Source organism: Pleurodeles waltl, chromosome 1_1, assembly GCF_031143425.1.
Source record: "Pleurodeles waltl isolate 20211129_DDA chromosome 1_1, aPleWal1.hap1.20221129, whole genome shotgun sequence".
NCBI lineage: Eukaryota > Metazoa > Chordata > Amphibia > Caudata > Salamandridae > Pleurodeles > Pleurodeles waltl.
Genome location: NC_090436.1, coordinates 178,958,303 through 178,974,981, shown reverse-complemented (window position 1 = coordinate 178,974,981; position 16,679 = coordinate 178,958,303). Strand labels below are relative to the sequence as shown.

Sequence of the window (16,679 nt, the reverse complement as noted above, 5' to 3'; positions counted from 1 at the left end):
TGGTGAAAAAACTGATGAAATGTGTGGAAAGTAGCTTTCAGGGACTTTAGTGCCATTTGTGCATAATGACTGTCACTCCGAGGAGCATCGGGACGCCATACTTCAAATAACTACTACAAATCCAGAAAGAAAAACTAATGTGCTTAAATGAGCGAGTGACGCAAGGAATCTGAGGCCACTGTTGACAAACGATCTGCCTAGTGAGTTGGTCGTGTGCAGCCCACAATGTATTGTGAACTTGGCTGCATCTCTACCATCAGCAGTGGCATGGGAGATAAAGACCCGGGCCTCCTCTGGGACCTGTGGCAGCACCTGCATGATGGTATCCCATAAAGTATGGGAATAGCGGCCCAAAAGGCATGCGGTGTTCACGGACCTTGACACCAGATTGGAGGATAGAACAACTTCCCAGGTACACTTTTGCATGGCCTTGCCTTTTTTCACTCCAGTGCACCTCACAAAGAGCCGATTGTCCAACTGGTGTTGTTTGGTATGACCAATGTAAAAGCTCAGTGCTCAAAGAGATTGCTTACAAAATATGTGAGGACAAAGTTAAGGTCTCACTTAGGCATGACAAAAAAAAGAGGAAGGAAACTATTACTGGAAAAAAAAAAAAAAAAAAAAACACCACAGCCAGTGGCTTTAAATAGTGAGGATTGGCCCGGCAACCATAAAAATGCAGAAAGAACTCAAAGTTACCCCTTAATTGTGCAAAAAGAAAAGCCTTGCCAGGCAATAGACAAAAAAACAAACATAATATAGGATAACTTGGCCTAGAATGTGGGTCATTATGGCATATGCTGTTCCAAACCATAAATTTATCCCAACAATAGGCACATATAGCTTTTGTCAAGGGATGCATGGCTGGCAAGATTTCATCAAACTCATCCACAGAAAAGTCAAAGGTATTCAGCTGTTGCTGATTAATATCCATGTATTAAGGTGGAGTTTGTGAAGGACTGGGTGCAGGACACTGCCCGGTTGCTGCAACAGCAGGTCCTACCAGAGGGGCAGCCTGATGAGAGCACAAACTCAAGCCCAGAGTTCTGGAAACCACTCTCTCCATGCCCAACCTGGGGCCACTAGAATTAATATGTCCCAGTTATTCCTGATCTTTTTCAAAACTTGGGGCATGAGTGGTATAGATGGGAAGGTGTACAGGAATCCTGCATTCCACTCTAGCCAGAATGCATCCTCTAGCTAGAAGTGCCTCGTAAAGTCCAATGAACGGAAATTAGGACAGTGTAATTTTTCAGCTTTAACTGAACTTGTTCGACTTGGCATTCAAAGACCCTGCCAAGTGGTTAACCACCAGGAAGATTCCTTGCCAATTCCAGAGGTGTAGCTAGTCCTGGCACAGGATCCAGACCCCACACCACTCTGCTTGTTGCAATATCACATGGTGGTGTTGTTGTTGTTCAAAAGTATCTGCACAAGCCTCCCTCTGATGGATGGAAGGAAGGCTTTCAATGGCAAGTGGGTAGTTCGCAGCTCCAGGAGGATGATATGGAGTGGGCCTTCACCAGAGAACAGAAGTCTCTGATCTCCACCTCTCCCAGATGACCACTTTAATCCTGAAGGGACATATTTGTTACCAGTGTCAGCTCTGGATGGGTTAGGGTAAGGGGTCTGCCACTGACCCAGCTGCAGTCCAGTAACCACCACTTCAGATCTTCAGCAGTCTCCTCTGAGATCCGGATGTCTTTGGAGAGGTGCCCTTGATGTTATGCACACAGATCTCAGATCACACTGTAGAGCTCACATATGCCAGCTAGTGTGGTTGATCCGTAGGATGAAGGAGTCCATCAGTCCTAGCAGCCTCAGAGGCAACCACACTGAAATCCAAGGGAGGCTGAAAGACTGGGATCAGAGTCTGAATGTCCTGGACTCTCCTTTCTGGGGAAGAAAGGCACAAAACAGAATGGTGTACAAAATGGCTTCAATGATTAAGGGAGCATCTGAGGAGTCAGGAGTGACTTGGCACATTGACAGTGATCCCCAAAGATGACAGGAGGTTTGCCGTAGTCTGTAGGCAACATCTGCCTGAAACAAACCCACCTTCAAATGCCAGTCACTGAAGTAGGGCAAAACTGTGACCCCTGACATCCGAAGGTGTGCTGCCACCACCAACATCACTTTTGTGAATACCTGAGTGGCACTGCTGAGACTAAAGGGGAGCAGAGTGAACTGAAAATGCTTTTAACTTACCACAGATGACGCTGATGGGCACACAGGACTTGGGCCAGGGTGAACTTGTCCTTTGGGAGGAAAGCCTGAAAGTGGTATGAAGGCCACTGTCCTTCTTGGGCACCAGCATGTTGTGGGAGTAAAAACCACGACCCACTACCAATGCAGGTGCCCTCTAAACGATGGCCCCTTTGGCCAAAAGGGCTTGCACTTCCTGCTGTAAGACGGGCAAATGGTCATCTACCAGGCATTCCAAGGACGGTATAAGAAAAGGAAAGGCAACCAGGAATGTGAACGTGTATCCGTTCTCGACAATTTGCAGGACCCAACTGTCCAATGTTATGGCCTGCCAACTCGAAAAAAATTGTTGGATCCTGGCTCCAGCCAGGTGGCTGTGCTGCACTAAGTGTACGCTAAAGGTTTGGCAGGTGGGGCTGCAAGGGGACAGGGAGCAGTGGACTGGGAACCCTCCTGATGTTGAATTGGCCGTCTGTATGGGGCAACCCTGCCAGATCCACAGAGAGACTGAAAGGGCTCATGTGGTTGGAGTGGCAGAGCAGACAAGCCCAAGGAGCGTGTGGTGGTCCTGTTTTTTTAAATTTTTTTTAAACACTTCAGAGTGGAGTTGCTTTATTCCAGAAAATGCAAGTCCCATAAAAAGGAATGCCCATGAAGGACTATTAAACATCACCAGAAAAACCCGTCGATCTTAACCTGGTACGGTGACAGATACCAACATTAGTGCCAATGGTTTGACTAATGGAATTTGGTGTATCTAAACCATAACCGATGGTAAACTTAATGGTGTCACAGGCATCCTGGATGGTCTGGGTCAGCACAGAACAAGGTCTTCCAAGACCACTGGGATTACTTAAGCTACAGAAACCCAGAAAGCATGGGAGTGGTGGCCCAAAGGCAGCTGGCATTGATCGGCTGGAGAGCCAAACATAAAGATCCCATCTTCTCAAAGGTTTTCGCACTCTCAGATTCGCTATATGGGGAAGTGGTCGGGAATGCATTAGGGTTCGGTGAAGCTTTCACCATCAAACTCTAAGGGGAAGGGTGGCGAGTCAAAACAGTGGGATGGCCATGGGCAGAACAATGGCACCATGCAATCTGGTGATTCACAGGTGGACCAGAGCAAGGTTTGGCCCAGGCTCCTTTGAGAGTATCGGTTAGGACCTCATTAAAGAGCAAGAGAGGTTTAGTATTGGTTTGCCCCGGCTGGAGGACTTTGGTTCGGACATTAGTCTTGACTACCAAGGTGGGGAGCTGGAGGTCAAGAACTCTGGCCGCCACGGAACATGACCACTGTTAAGGAGGTACTTTACTCAGTTGCAGCACCTGTGGGTGAGAATAGGTCGGTGTCTCCAGTTTTCTTCATAGTAAAGAAACAAGGAAATTCTTCTACAAAGAATGTAGTGTATGAGACCTGCCCTGTTAACTGCGACTGTTAGTGGCTCAGATGGAGTGGGCAAAGGCGGGGTCTAAATGGACATCAAGTGCAGGAGGGTGCCCAATGGTAGTCAGAGAGCACATTCGGATGCACCTCATCCTTCGGTATTGATGGAGTCTGCATCAGCATTCTGGAAACTGACATTGAGCATGAGGTGAAGTCAGAAAGGGTTCCAGTAGAGACCTGGAGGCAGTATTAAAGGGTCCAACTGGCACAGAACGTGACCCTACCAGAGGCATCCCAGGTGAAGGACTTTTCAGCTGTGTGGTCCGCAGGCACACTGGGGGAGCCAGAATTAATCTGAAGAGTCACAACATCGCCTCGCTGAACTCTTGGATCTGCTTCGGAGTCGCAGACATCCACAGAAACTTATTTTGAGACAAGTTGTGGGATTGGCTCCAACATAAACTGACTTTGGGAGCAAAATCAAAAGCTATGGCAATGCCCTCATGCCTTGTCTGGTGTACAGGGAAGGGTCGAATCCCGTTTGGATTTTTTATGTTTTTTCATGGACTTACCCAAAGATTTGTAGAGCAATGACAATCCAGCTTGAGACCAACTTCGGGATCAGGAACAGGATTGAGAGCGACCTTTGGTTTTGCTCCTTGCGGTCCTGAATGGCCTTCGGATACACGTGCAGTCACCTCAGGCCTCAGCATTGTGGCCCCACCCAGGCACCACAGGCAAACCTGATGTGGATATGACATAGACATTTGCTTGCAAAGTCCTTACAAGGTTTAAAACCTGTCATCTCGGGCGGTGATATTTCTCTTGCACACTGTGGAAATTTGAGGTAAAATGCAGCTCCGGATCCCCGTCTGGTGGTGTGGAAAGAAAGGAACTGATGTCAGCCTGTGGGAGTGACGGCTATACTGGCTCCACACTTCATTCCTGTAGCAGAAAAGTGTTAATGTGCAGCCGTACAGCCCTACCTGCCAGTGTCCAGAGGTACTGCTCTAAAGTTTCCAAATCCAGTCTGATGTCTGGGAAATTACTCAAAAGGTGAGGAATCAAGTTAGATGATTATCGGGTATTGGTTTCTTCTTTGCCCCATGTAACTCAACACAAGGAGCAGATGAAACTGATTTTATTTTCAACCTTAACATCTCCCTACCCACTGGGTCAAACTAAGCACAGAAGTCAAAAAAACAATCATATAATTTATCTGAATGTTCTAGAGAGTTATACGCTATTTGCCACAGGGTCAAGCAATGATCTACTGATGACAGATAGCTGCTGGATGAGGTCTCAGTGAACCCTTCAACAAAGGTGGGAAAAAGCTCAGAGTGCGGGAAGATTACCAGGCCAAGTGGGTCATCAAGCCCAGAGAAGATTTCTACTTTCCGACTTAAGTGTTTCTGGGGCTCAGATTCATCCAGCAGGATGAGGCTGCAGGCTGTAGCCAAGGAGGGCTCCACTGGATTAGATAGTGATGCCAGGAAGACCTGCTGAAGAGGATTTGTTGCTAAGGAGAAGAACATCAGGCTGACCAGCGATGCACCTTGGGCGGATCGGCTGGCAGTTAGGACCCGGTCTTCCATCAGTTCATCAGGCCATTTTTCTTGGAAAAGTTTCTACATCCCAGAGTTTAGGGTTAGGCAAGAGCAGAACCATCAACACCACTTCCAACAGTCCAGGACTTAGGGGGCACCACTTGGGGTGGGAGGGTTGGGCTAACTCTATCAGAGGTCAGCAGCAGGGTGCAAGGTCTCTGGAGCTTGTTGTGTCACTGTAGCTCACGCAGGAGGCCAGCCGGCTTGCTCTTGAAGTCCTGTGTTCAAGAAGCGGGTCCAATCTTCCTTGCTCAGGCAGCAGGGCAGTCCTTCCAGCAGCAGAGCAATTGTTCTTCTGAGTTTTCCACAATTTCAAAAGTTAAGTGATGGGGTCTAGTATTTATACTTCTTGCGAGCCTTTGTTGGTGTAGAGATACCCTGTCCTACCCCGCCACCTATGGTTCTGGAAAATTCTTCCCTTCACCAAACTGTCTAGGATGATTCAAGGCTGGTGTCAGGTTTGTGTGCGCGCTGGAGGCAAGCCCACTGAAGTCTTAGCGAGCCAGGGTACTGCGCCGCCCTAGCCATCCTTGCATGATGGCCCATCCTGACCACACCTAGTCCCCTTTGTGTCTGGGAAGAACACACATACTCCAACAGCAGAGCCCTTCACAATCATGCAACCAAGGATACTGGCAAAAGTCACAAATGGTTAGGACAGGAAAAAACAACTTTCGGAAAGTGGCATTTTCAAAATTGTGACTTCAAATTCGACTTTTTCATTAAAGGCGATTTAAAATTAATTTTATTTGAGCCTAAGTAACAGACCATTCCGCTCTTAATTTTAAGTTAGGACTAATAAAATGCAATGTGGTAACCCCAGTGTTTGTCAATGGGAGAGATAAGCCTTACCACAATTAAAAACAACTTTTTTTTACTGCCAGGACATTTAAAACTTAAGTACACATGTCCTACATTTTAAATACGATGTAACCTGCCCTAACAGCTTTTAGGGCTTACCTTAGGGGTGACGAAGTATTAATAAGGAGTGGTTAGGCATTTACTATTGACATGCAAGTAAATTTATTGTGCCAATTAGGTGTAGGCCAAAATTACCATGTTTTAATCCCTTTGCAGCCAAGGACGAAATGGTTAGGTCCTTGGACTGGCTCATGGGCGGGGGGAGGGAGCGCTAGTGCTCCCCCCATGAGCCTCGCCTCGGTGTCCCCACTGCAGGGATGGAAGGGGAATCGATTCACATTTCACCCCCCCAGTGGCGGCTGATTAAGTCTGCGCAATCGCAGGTTGCCCTCATCAGAGGCCTGCCCCTTCACGCTGGAAGCTCAGCTTCCAGTGCCGATCGGAGGAGAAATGCATGTGGTTGTGCTGAGAAAGGCATCAAAGGAAAGGAAAGGCTTTTCCTTTCCTTTCCTTTGATGTCTTTCTCAGCATTTCTGCTCGGGCACCAGAAATGCCCACTAGACATCAGGATTTTTGTAGGTTACTAACATGAGGGGAGAGTCCCCTTGGGAAAGGGCCGCTCCCCAGGGGGCCAAATTATTTTTAGGGCATTTCTGCAGCCAGGGAGGGGGGGAGGGGGGGGGCACCCTAGACACCATGGATTTTATATATATATATATATATATATATATATTTATTTTTTTTATATGTGGGGAGCGACCCCTTGTGCGAGGGTTGCTCCCTGATGGGCAATATTACTTTTAGGCCATCTCTGCCCCCAAAGTATTTTTATTAGGCCAATCTGCCCCAAAGGGGGGCAGAAACCACTAGACACCAGGGAATTTCTTTTTTTTATATATTATTGAATGACGGGAGCAGCCCCTTGGGCAAGAGCCACTCCCCAGGGGGGCTAAATATTTTAGGCCTTATCTGCCTATTTCTGGAAGGCCCAAAAGCCCACCAGAGACCAGGGAAGATTTTATTTCCAAAATAAGAGGGTGGGGATATGGCCATACCCCCACCCCAAAAAAATGGGGCCAAAAGTTGTTCTGCCCACCAGTGGGCAAATAGGGCAATTACCCCCCGATCCACACCTTGGGGGGGGGGGGAGGGTCAGAAAGTCTACTAGATGCCAGGGAATTTAAAAAAAAAAAAAACATAATAATAGTGGGGTGGTGTCTACCAACCAGTATGGGCCTGGTTATGCCCCCACCCCAACGGAAGGGGGTAACAGTCTTTCAGCTGTCCCTCCGCACACTAAAACATCTTATCCCACGGCAAGCAAGAGGACATTTGATTCTTTTGGTTTTACATTTGGGCCATGAGAGCTTGGCTAACTCTAAAAATCGTCCCACTTGGAATGGTGAGGGCTGCACTTTTTGGACTTTGGGACGCTGCCATGTAGAAAAATCCACAAGACCTAGACAGATCTGAAAACGAAACATCTGGGTGAAAGGCAGGGTGGTGTGCTTCACATGCACCCCACACTATTTTCTTACCCACAATGCCCTGCAAACCTCAAACTTTGCTGGAAATCACACATTTTTTCACCATGTTTGTGATGGAACCTTCCGGAATCTGCAGGAATCCACAAAATTCCTATCACCCAGCATTGTCTCATCTACACCGATACAAACTGTGCTCCACTTGTCAGCCTAAAATGTTTTCTTTTTCAGCTGCCTTTTTGGACCAGCTTTGGTTCCCCCTCAGTTTCAACATTTTTTTGGCACTTCCCTATCACAGGCACTTGGCCCACCTACACAAGTGAGGTATCATTTTTACCGGAAGACTGAGGGGAACATTGGGTTGTAGGAAATTTGTCCCAGTGCAGTGATCCCACACAGAAATGTGGGAAAAATGTGATTTTTTTTTTTTTAGCAAAATTTGAGCTTTGCCAGGGATTCTGGGTAAGAAAACACTGGGGGATCTGCGCAAGTCACACCTCCCTGGACTCCCTGGGGTGTCTAGTTTCCAGAAATGTTTGGGTTTGGTAGGTTTTCTTATATGGCTGCTGAGCCCAGGACCAAAAAAGCAGGTGCCCCCGCCAAAACAGATAGTTTTGTATTTGATCATTTTGATGTGTCCACATAGTTTTTGGGGGCATTTCCTTTCGTGGGCACTAGGCCTACCCACACAAGTGAGATACCATTTTTATCGGGAGACTTGGGAGAACAGTGGGTGGAAGGAAATTTGTGGCTCCTCTCAGATTCCAGAATTTTCTCTCACCGAAATGGGAGGAAAACGTTTTTTGGGCCAAATCTTGAGGTTTGCAAAGGATTCTGGGTAACAGAACCTGGTGAGAGTCCCACAAGTCATCCCATCTTGGATTCCCACAGGTGCCTAGTTTAAAAAAATGCACAGGTTTGTTAGGTTTCCCTAGGTGCCGGCTGAGCTACAGGCCAAAATCCACAGCTTGGCACTTCGCAAAAAACAGCTCTGTTTTCTTTGGGAAAATGTGACGTGTCCACGTTGTGTTTTGGGGCATTTCCTGTCATGGGTGATAGGCCTACCCACACAAGTGAGGTACCATTTTTTAGTGGGAGACTTGGGGGAACGCAGGGCGGAAGGGCATTTGTGGCTCCTTTCAGATTCCAGTACTTTCTGCCACCGAAATGTGAGGAAAAAGTGTTTTTGGCCACATTTTGAGGTTTGCAAAGGATTCTGGTTAACAGAACCTGGTGAGGGCCCCACAAGTCACCCCATCCTGGATTCCCCTAGGTGTCTAGTTTTTAAAAATGCACTGGTTTGGTAGGTCTCCCTAGGTGCCGGCTGAGCTAGAGGCCAAACTCCACAGCTTGGCACTTTGCAAAGAACACGTCAGACTTCAATGTAAAAATGTGATGTGTCCATGTTGCGTTTCCTGTTGCAAGCATTTGGCCTACCCAAGCAAGTGAGGTACCATTTGTATCGGGAGACTTGGGGGAACACAGAATAGCAAAACAAGTATTATTGCCCTTTGTCTTTCTCTACATTTTTTCCTTCCAATTGTAAGACAGCGTGTAAAAAAGACGTCTAGTTGAGAAATGCCCTGTAATGCACATGCTAGTATGGGCACCTCAGAATGCAGAGATGTGCAAATAACCACTGCTTCTCAACACCTTATCTTGAGCCCATTTTGGAAATACAAAGGTTTTCTTGATACCCATTTTTCACTCTTTATATTTCAGCAAATGAATTGCTGTATACCCGGTTTAGACTGAAAACCCATTGGAAGGTGCAGCTCATTTATTGGCTCTGGGTACCTGGGGTTCTTGATGAACCTACAAGCCCTATATATCCCGGCAACCAGAAGAGTCCAGCAGAAGTAACAGTATATTGATTTAAAAAATCTGACACCGCAGAAAAAAGTTAGAGTGAAACGTGGAGAAAAATGACTTTTTTTTCACCTCAATTTCAATATTTTCTTATTTCAGCTGTTATTTTCTGTAGGAAACCCTTGTAGGATCTACACAAATTACCCCTTTCTGAATTCAGAATTTTGTCCACTTTTCAGAAATGTTTAGCTTTCTGTGGTTTCACACCCATTTCTGTGACTAACTGGAAGGAGGCTGAAAGCACAACAAATAGTACAAATGGGGAATGTCCCAATAAAATGCCAAAATTGGGTTGAAAAATTGGGTTTTCTGATTCAAATCTGCCTGTTCCTGAAAGCTGGGAAGATGGTGATTTTGGTACCGCAAACCCTTTGTTGATGCTATTTTCAGGGAAAAACAACAAGCCTTCTTCTGAAGTCCTTTTTTCCCATTTTTGTTTTAAAAAAACGAATGTTTTGCTGTATTTCGGCTAATTTCTTGATCTCCTTCAGGGGAACCCACAAAGTCTGGATACCTCTAGAATCCCTAGGATGTTGGAAAAAAAGGACACAAATTTGGCGTGGGTATCTTATGTGGACAAAAAGTTATGAGGGCCTAGGCGCGAACTGCCCTAAACAGTCAAAAAAAGGCTTGGCACCTGAGGGGAAAAAGGCCTGGCAGCGAAGGGGTTAAGGAGCACATCCACTTTAGCACTGGTTAGCAGTGGTAAACTGCACAAAAAGTCCTAAATCCACCAGAAACATTCTGCAAAATAGGAGGTGTGAAGGAAAAAAGTATTGGGGGGGGGGGCTATTTACTACTAATTAAGAAGCCTCATGTTTTGTTCTTACTTAATGAAGATATTGAATAGAAAGGTGTAGGTCATTTCCATGGGATGACAAACCATTTATAAGGGAAACAGAAAGGGACTATGATCACTTCTATCTACATCTCATACACAGAATTCTTTAAACCACTAAAATACCATGTGAATACAAATACATTGCCAATTTGTCCTAATTGTTCACCGTATCTAAATGTAATTATATAAAGGAGAATTACTTTCAGAATTACCATTTAAGGAGACAAAGCTACGAGATATTAAGTTATTTGGGCTAAATGAAGGGAAATTCACACTTGGAAAGTTAAATACGGAGGGAAGGTCTTCATTAGGTAAGTCTCATATTCCAGGATAAAATATCTGATTAAAATCACAGGCTATTAAAAACACTGCATCTGTGTGATGTGAACTTAATGCATTAAGGTCCTTTTCTAAATTTTCCAATTGATTAGCAGAGGATCTAGGATATTTATAAATGAGACATACACATTAATTATTAGCAGTGAAACCTGGTCAACAGTTTAATACCGACCAACCTTACCTACTAGGCTCTACCTAAAATCAGTTGAAATTTTCAAAACATTATGCCTCATTTTAGATGATACAATGGGTAAAATGCTCCTCAGTGTAAACCAACTGAATTCTCAGAGGCTTCTTTGAGCATGGATATGGCATTATCGATTCCAAGTACATCAATCAAGTCTCCTGTATACAAGTATCATAATAGATCAAGATATTGTTTGTATATTCCAGCTTAGAGCCTTTTGTGAGACCACTACATTTCACACTAGGAGACAAGAAACTCAGGAAGATAAATATTCCTGTGACACATCATAAAAAAGAAATTGGAACATCTTTAACCATTAGCAGAGTATATTTATTACATGTTGAAACAGCGAAAGATTCAGAAGGTGATGCTGGAATAATTCATAGTTCTCCTTAACTTTCCAAGATGGGTTGTTAGAATATAGCTCGGAAGACTTTTTTTTTTCCTTTTTCAAAACCCTCATAACGGAGAAGCATTCGAGTTTAGACAAAGATTCTGAGGACCCTTCTTAGTTAAAGGAACATTATGAGCTACATGTTCTTGTTACAAAAAGTCACCCCTAGAAAGCGAACTCATCCGTGGCCTGAATTATCCAGTGTTTAAATCATAAATGAGTTAACAGCTGCCACTTCTTCCCAGCAGAATTATAGGCAAAACCCAACCTGTTTGATGTCTGTGGATGTAATATCCAGCAGCGAGGGTATTTTACTGAATACCGAAAAAAGTGCAGTGTGATTGAAAGGGTGAATCTAATTTCGTTTTCTCCTTTCTTTTGAAAAAAACAAATTACATAAGGGACTCGCCTCCTTACCATTTTACTCTATTATGCTGAAGCGTCATAGCAGGGACAGAATTTGACTTTACCAATTTTTTTTTCATGTCTTTGGTTTTGTAGTTGCATTTTCTTTTTTCTGGTAACCAAGATCCAACTTACTATTTATCGAATTTGTTACCTGTCTAGAAACTGGAATCCGTTTGATCTGAGATTGTTTTACCCTTCCAAGCGATCTCCTTACTTTATTGGTCTTACTTCCCTTTCTTAAAAGAAAATTCTGTGAAAACTGTAGAATCTTTTTGATTTGAGTAGGTGGAAATAGCATCCTAAACCATATCATTAAAATTGACCCTTTCTCTTTAGAAGCATAGGATATTTAAAAAGAAAACTTGAAGCATGGGAAGCGGGCAAAAGAGTAGCTGGAGAGGGACAAAGACATTAAACATTGTTCATAGGTTTGAAACTCAACCGAATGATTTGTGAACTAACAGGACTAACTAACGTATGTATTACTTCTTTTATAAACTTAGGTTCAGTTAAAATATATTTTAAAAATATTGAAGGAGGTTTTGCAGATTGCATTTCTCAATAGGGAGGTTTCCAAAAGACCATGTCTTGTTTCCTGCTGCATTAAAAATCATATATCCAACATCAAAGAGAGAGGAGCTGCTGATGAATTTAAATTAGTTATGCAGATTATTTGAGATTGAAGGTGGAATTACCACTGAATCATACAGGCTGACTAAATTGGGAGATTAAGTTGTTGAGCTTCTGGAGAACCAGGAGGAGGCATCACATATTCATTATTTACATCCTCTGAAACATTCATTACATGCTCATAGCCTGAATGTGGTAAAGAAAGTAATCGAGAAGATGAAAAACTGGTAACTCTCTGGGTCAGTGGTGGCATCCACTGTTGATTTGAGGTAGGTGACATGAGCTGAAGAGTTCCATGGCGACAAGACAGGAGAGATACCTGCAGACTTTGTGAAGGTCAAGTTATTGGAAGCACCCTTGAAGTGTTTATAAACAAAAATCCGCATTGAGTGTACAAAGGAGATAAAACATTTTGGAGAAGATCAAGTTGTTTTTTGCTGCAATACAGGAACACTTTGCACAAGCTGAGTTTGTCATCTTGTTGAACTAGGCATTTTCAAGAGTCCAAATAATGAACTCACCTCAAAATGCAGTGAAACCTTACTCTGCGGATCTCCCTTTACTTTACTTATACTTCAAAGTCCATGCCTACCGTCGCTTGCGTCCCACTAAAATCCATGCAAAAAAGCACACATTCACAGGCTACGCTCTCAGGATGATCAAGAAAGGACCTCTGCTTAGGGCTCCTGGGTAAAAGCAGGTGAGAGCAGCTCAACAGCAATGCAGACAGCTACAGGATCCCAATCAACCATACTTCCTGGTTCCCGAGGAGAAAGGCCAGGCAAGCAGCAGGGAACAGCCACAGATGCAAATACACTCAACTCCCCCACAGTCAAGGGAAAAAACTCATTTGGCACAGTCTCCTACACCAGAGCACATGAGAACAAATTCTGGGGGGATATGCGATGCCTGCCACTCTGCTGAACTCCAAAACAAATCTACCAAGTTACAGAGCACAGAGTCTCCGAGCAATTGAGCACGAGAAAACCTCCAGGGAATCAAACAGTGAACCACAGAGCTGAACTTGCAAGAGGATTTGTGTGTATGAATAGAGCAAGGACGAATGCATGAAGTCATGCTCAGTCTTTGGGAGGGAAGGAGATGGAGAAGAGCATCTCAGCGCAGATGTCCCTTTGTGCTCTGTCACAGTTATTCTTGTCCCAACGGCCTGGTGATATAAAGGTTTTGTTGGTTAATGCGGTGTCGAGCAATTGCTGCTAAAGTACGGTTTTAAAATGTGTGTATGTATTATCAGCACATGAAGGAAAATAGCACTTAAAATGGTGAGCAATGTCCTCACACTCTTCTTCATACCTTTACAATTGTAAAATGTGTCAGCTGTTAGATGTTGGCGAATTGTCTGCCGTTTGTTACATGTTTATCACAGTAACGTCATACAACAGAAAAAGCTACAGTATGGAAGAGTCAAAATCTTAATACTAAATGCTATTTAAAAACACATAGCTACATAAATAAAAGAAGAGCCTCACATGTACTAATAGCAATAACCTGACATCCGTTTAAACATTCTGTACAAATATTTGACCTTTCGTAACTTACACATTTGTTTAAGATCTACTCACCTCGAGCTCGTTCTCATCAAATATTTTAATCAAGTCAATGGGAATTAGTTCTGTGAATCCCTGCAGAGAGAAAACACAAACTTGCATTCATTATTGTTCCAAAGACATTAAGTGTAGGTCTGGTGACCCTCTGTTTTACTAATATTATATATATATATATATATATATATATATATATATATATATATATATATATATATATTAAAAAAATACTTATTAAGGCATTCGTACAGTCCTTATTCACTGTTTTGATGTTCTGTCAGTTACATTTTTGTTCCACTCACTAAAGCATATAATACGTGGCGACATAATAGGCGAGGGCCTGGCCGCTCCGACAACAACTCAGTTTTACATAAAAATGTGACAAACCAAAAAAGCATAGACCAAGCCAAAAGACTGCCAGTCAGCACCAGACCTATTGGCTTTGCCAATTCTGGTTCCACTTCCCTTTGTTGAAAGTGTCCATTTGAGTGTCTAAACGTAATATAATGTGCCAGGCAAGTCTTTTACTCATTCAAAATGTGTATCAATTGGTACCTGAGGCACGACACACACAATACAATTTACATGCTATTAGCCAGAGCAGACTACAGGTAAAGTCAGGAAGATGCAACTCCTTACCTGTAATGCAAGTATTGCCTTTGGCTTTGTTCTTTATAGCAGATACAGTGTCACACTGCAGCTCTATAAACAAAATGTGTATGTTTTTTTAGCCAGAGAATGGCACATGGATTGTTTGCATGTCAGCATGTGGACAGGACCAAACAGATAACTCTAGAATTAGAGGGGCACATGTAATATTGTTCAAGAAGTCTACTCCAGCTTTCTAGCGAATGATATATTTGTCAGGTGCTGGTGTAGCTCCAACCTTTCACTGACCCAGTGCCACAGAAATACTATTAGTTATGTATAATCTGAGCACTGGATGCACATGACCTCGGAGATTGGAGAAGCTGCTAATCCTTTCAATTCCTCCTTCTCTGGTGGCTACATTTTCCATATTTTTAGGACCAACTGACAACATTATGTTTTTGAGACACTGGTCGTTAGTCCAAGGTTGTCCATAAAAGAGGCCTTTACGTTCTCCTGTGTAATTTCTTTCCAGGAAATAATGACAATCATCAACCCCAGTGGTTCCCAACCTTAGATCACAACGAGGCATGCAACCTGTTTAGGAGATTCACCATTTTCTCTTCAACCTCCATATCGCTCATAATCTGCAATAAAGTTTGTACCTGTTGACCATACTGACAGAGATGGGAGAGGCCTGTAAATGCCAGACGAAGTCCATTCTTTGGTTATACAAATCTAGTTACTTATTCATAGAAGGAACATTTAATGCATTATTCTTTGGTGCCAAATCTCTCCAGAAAAAACAGATGAAACTTCGACAAAATTCTCTTACTCCATGTCCAATCTTTGGAGTCTAGCCAAAATGACTTTACCCAGGACTTTAGGAAAAGCATCTAAAAAAAAAAACACACTGGTGGGGGGTTGGCCCTGTTCCCCTTCTTGTAAACAGGTATGATGACGGGTAGACCCCCATGCTTCTTGGAGTTCATATTACAACTAGAAACTGTCCAGAGGGATGAATTAAATTTCTACATCTAATGGGACTGCCAGTTATGCCACACAGGAGCTAAAACCTGGAAAAACAGTTGAAAAAATGTTGAAAAAGCTCAGTCAGAAAGAGACTGGAGGGGTAGGATCTGCGCTTGCTGGCGCAGAATGAAAAGGAGGGACGCCTGGGTGTCGCCTAGGTAGGTGCCACAGGCGTCACTTCCGGCGCAGACGATGCCGACGACGCACACGGAACCAAACTACCAGAATCGGAGAAGTGTCGATAACCCCTCAGCCGCTGTCCCTACAGGGCTGTGTGTGAGGAACTCACCGGCACTTCAGCGCCAGTGAAAGGGGTGCGCTTGGAGACTCCAGTCGTGTAGGGCCTGCTGGAGTGGGTAACACGGATTTACAGGCGAGTTGGCCTTTGGGAACTTGCCTGCCATATGGCGCTTCAGAGCTGCCACACTTTTCACTTAAGAGCCTGAGTGGGACACCTGAGACTACCAGTGGGGCCTAACCTACATGTAATCTATAGTGAATGGGGAAAATCATTTCTGCTAGTGAGAGCAGAGTGGGACTCTGGAACCCGCCTGGTAAAACATGTGAGCCCTGACCTTATGTGACTGCATGTATTATTTGCAAATGGCATATATTACTTTGTGTTGGTACATAAAATACTACTTTTTTCATAAAAATAAGTATTTGATGGGTCAATTTATTGCTGCTACTGAAATGTATTTTGAGTTGTGAGCTTGTGCTCACCCCTGTGTCTGCCTCTCCCCTGAAAAACCGTGGACAGCTTGACCCACACTACCACTGAGAGTTAAAAGCGGAAGGGGTATTTGGACCAGTTGCTCAGCATCCAGTAGTTCAGGACCTGAGACATCGGGAGTAAAGGGCCTCAAGACCCATGGATGGGCTCCATAGTTCCAGCTTGCCCCGTGGCCCTCTAAACAGGGTTCCGACATCAGAGGCCTCTAACTTTTCTGTGCAGTGATCTCTGCACACGCAGCTATATGTTTTACTAGTAAATCTGGAAGGGTTACAAGGGAGCAGCTGGACAATAGGAAATACTAAGTAATATATGGGAACGATTTAGGGAAAAATAAAGTGTTTAGGGAGGAACACAAATACAAACAGGCACTCATAAAAGTGAAAGACCATTACTATTCACAAACTACAATTATAAAGATACTACAAGCTCACACTAAAGGTGTGAAAACAGGCCCAAATGTATTCCAGCCCAGCCTTAGACTAAGTCAATCACCACATATGGCTACTCGCAGGTGATGCAACACAATCCCAGAGAAAACAACTGAAGCAG

At 44.0% G+C, this 16,679-nt stretch overlaps 1 protein-coding gene across 12 annotated transcripts in view; it reads right to left on the bottom strand.

Moving 5' to 3' along the window:
• The window catches only part of NEDD4L (NEDD4 like E3 ubiquitin protein ligase), a 945,521-nt gene that overhangs the window by 37,753 nt on the left and 891,089 nt on the right, over positions 1-16,679 (bottom strand). For all 12 annotated transcript variants that reach the window (XM_069220149.1, XM_069220140.1, XM_069220132.1 and 9 more), the window contains one exon: positions 13,793-13,852. In XM_069220149.1, the coding sequence (XP_069076250.1) occupies positions 13,793-13,852 (60 nt within the window). The remainder of the gene's footprint in view (positions 1-13,792; positions 13,853-16,679) is intronic.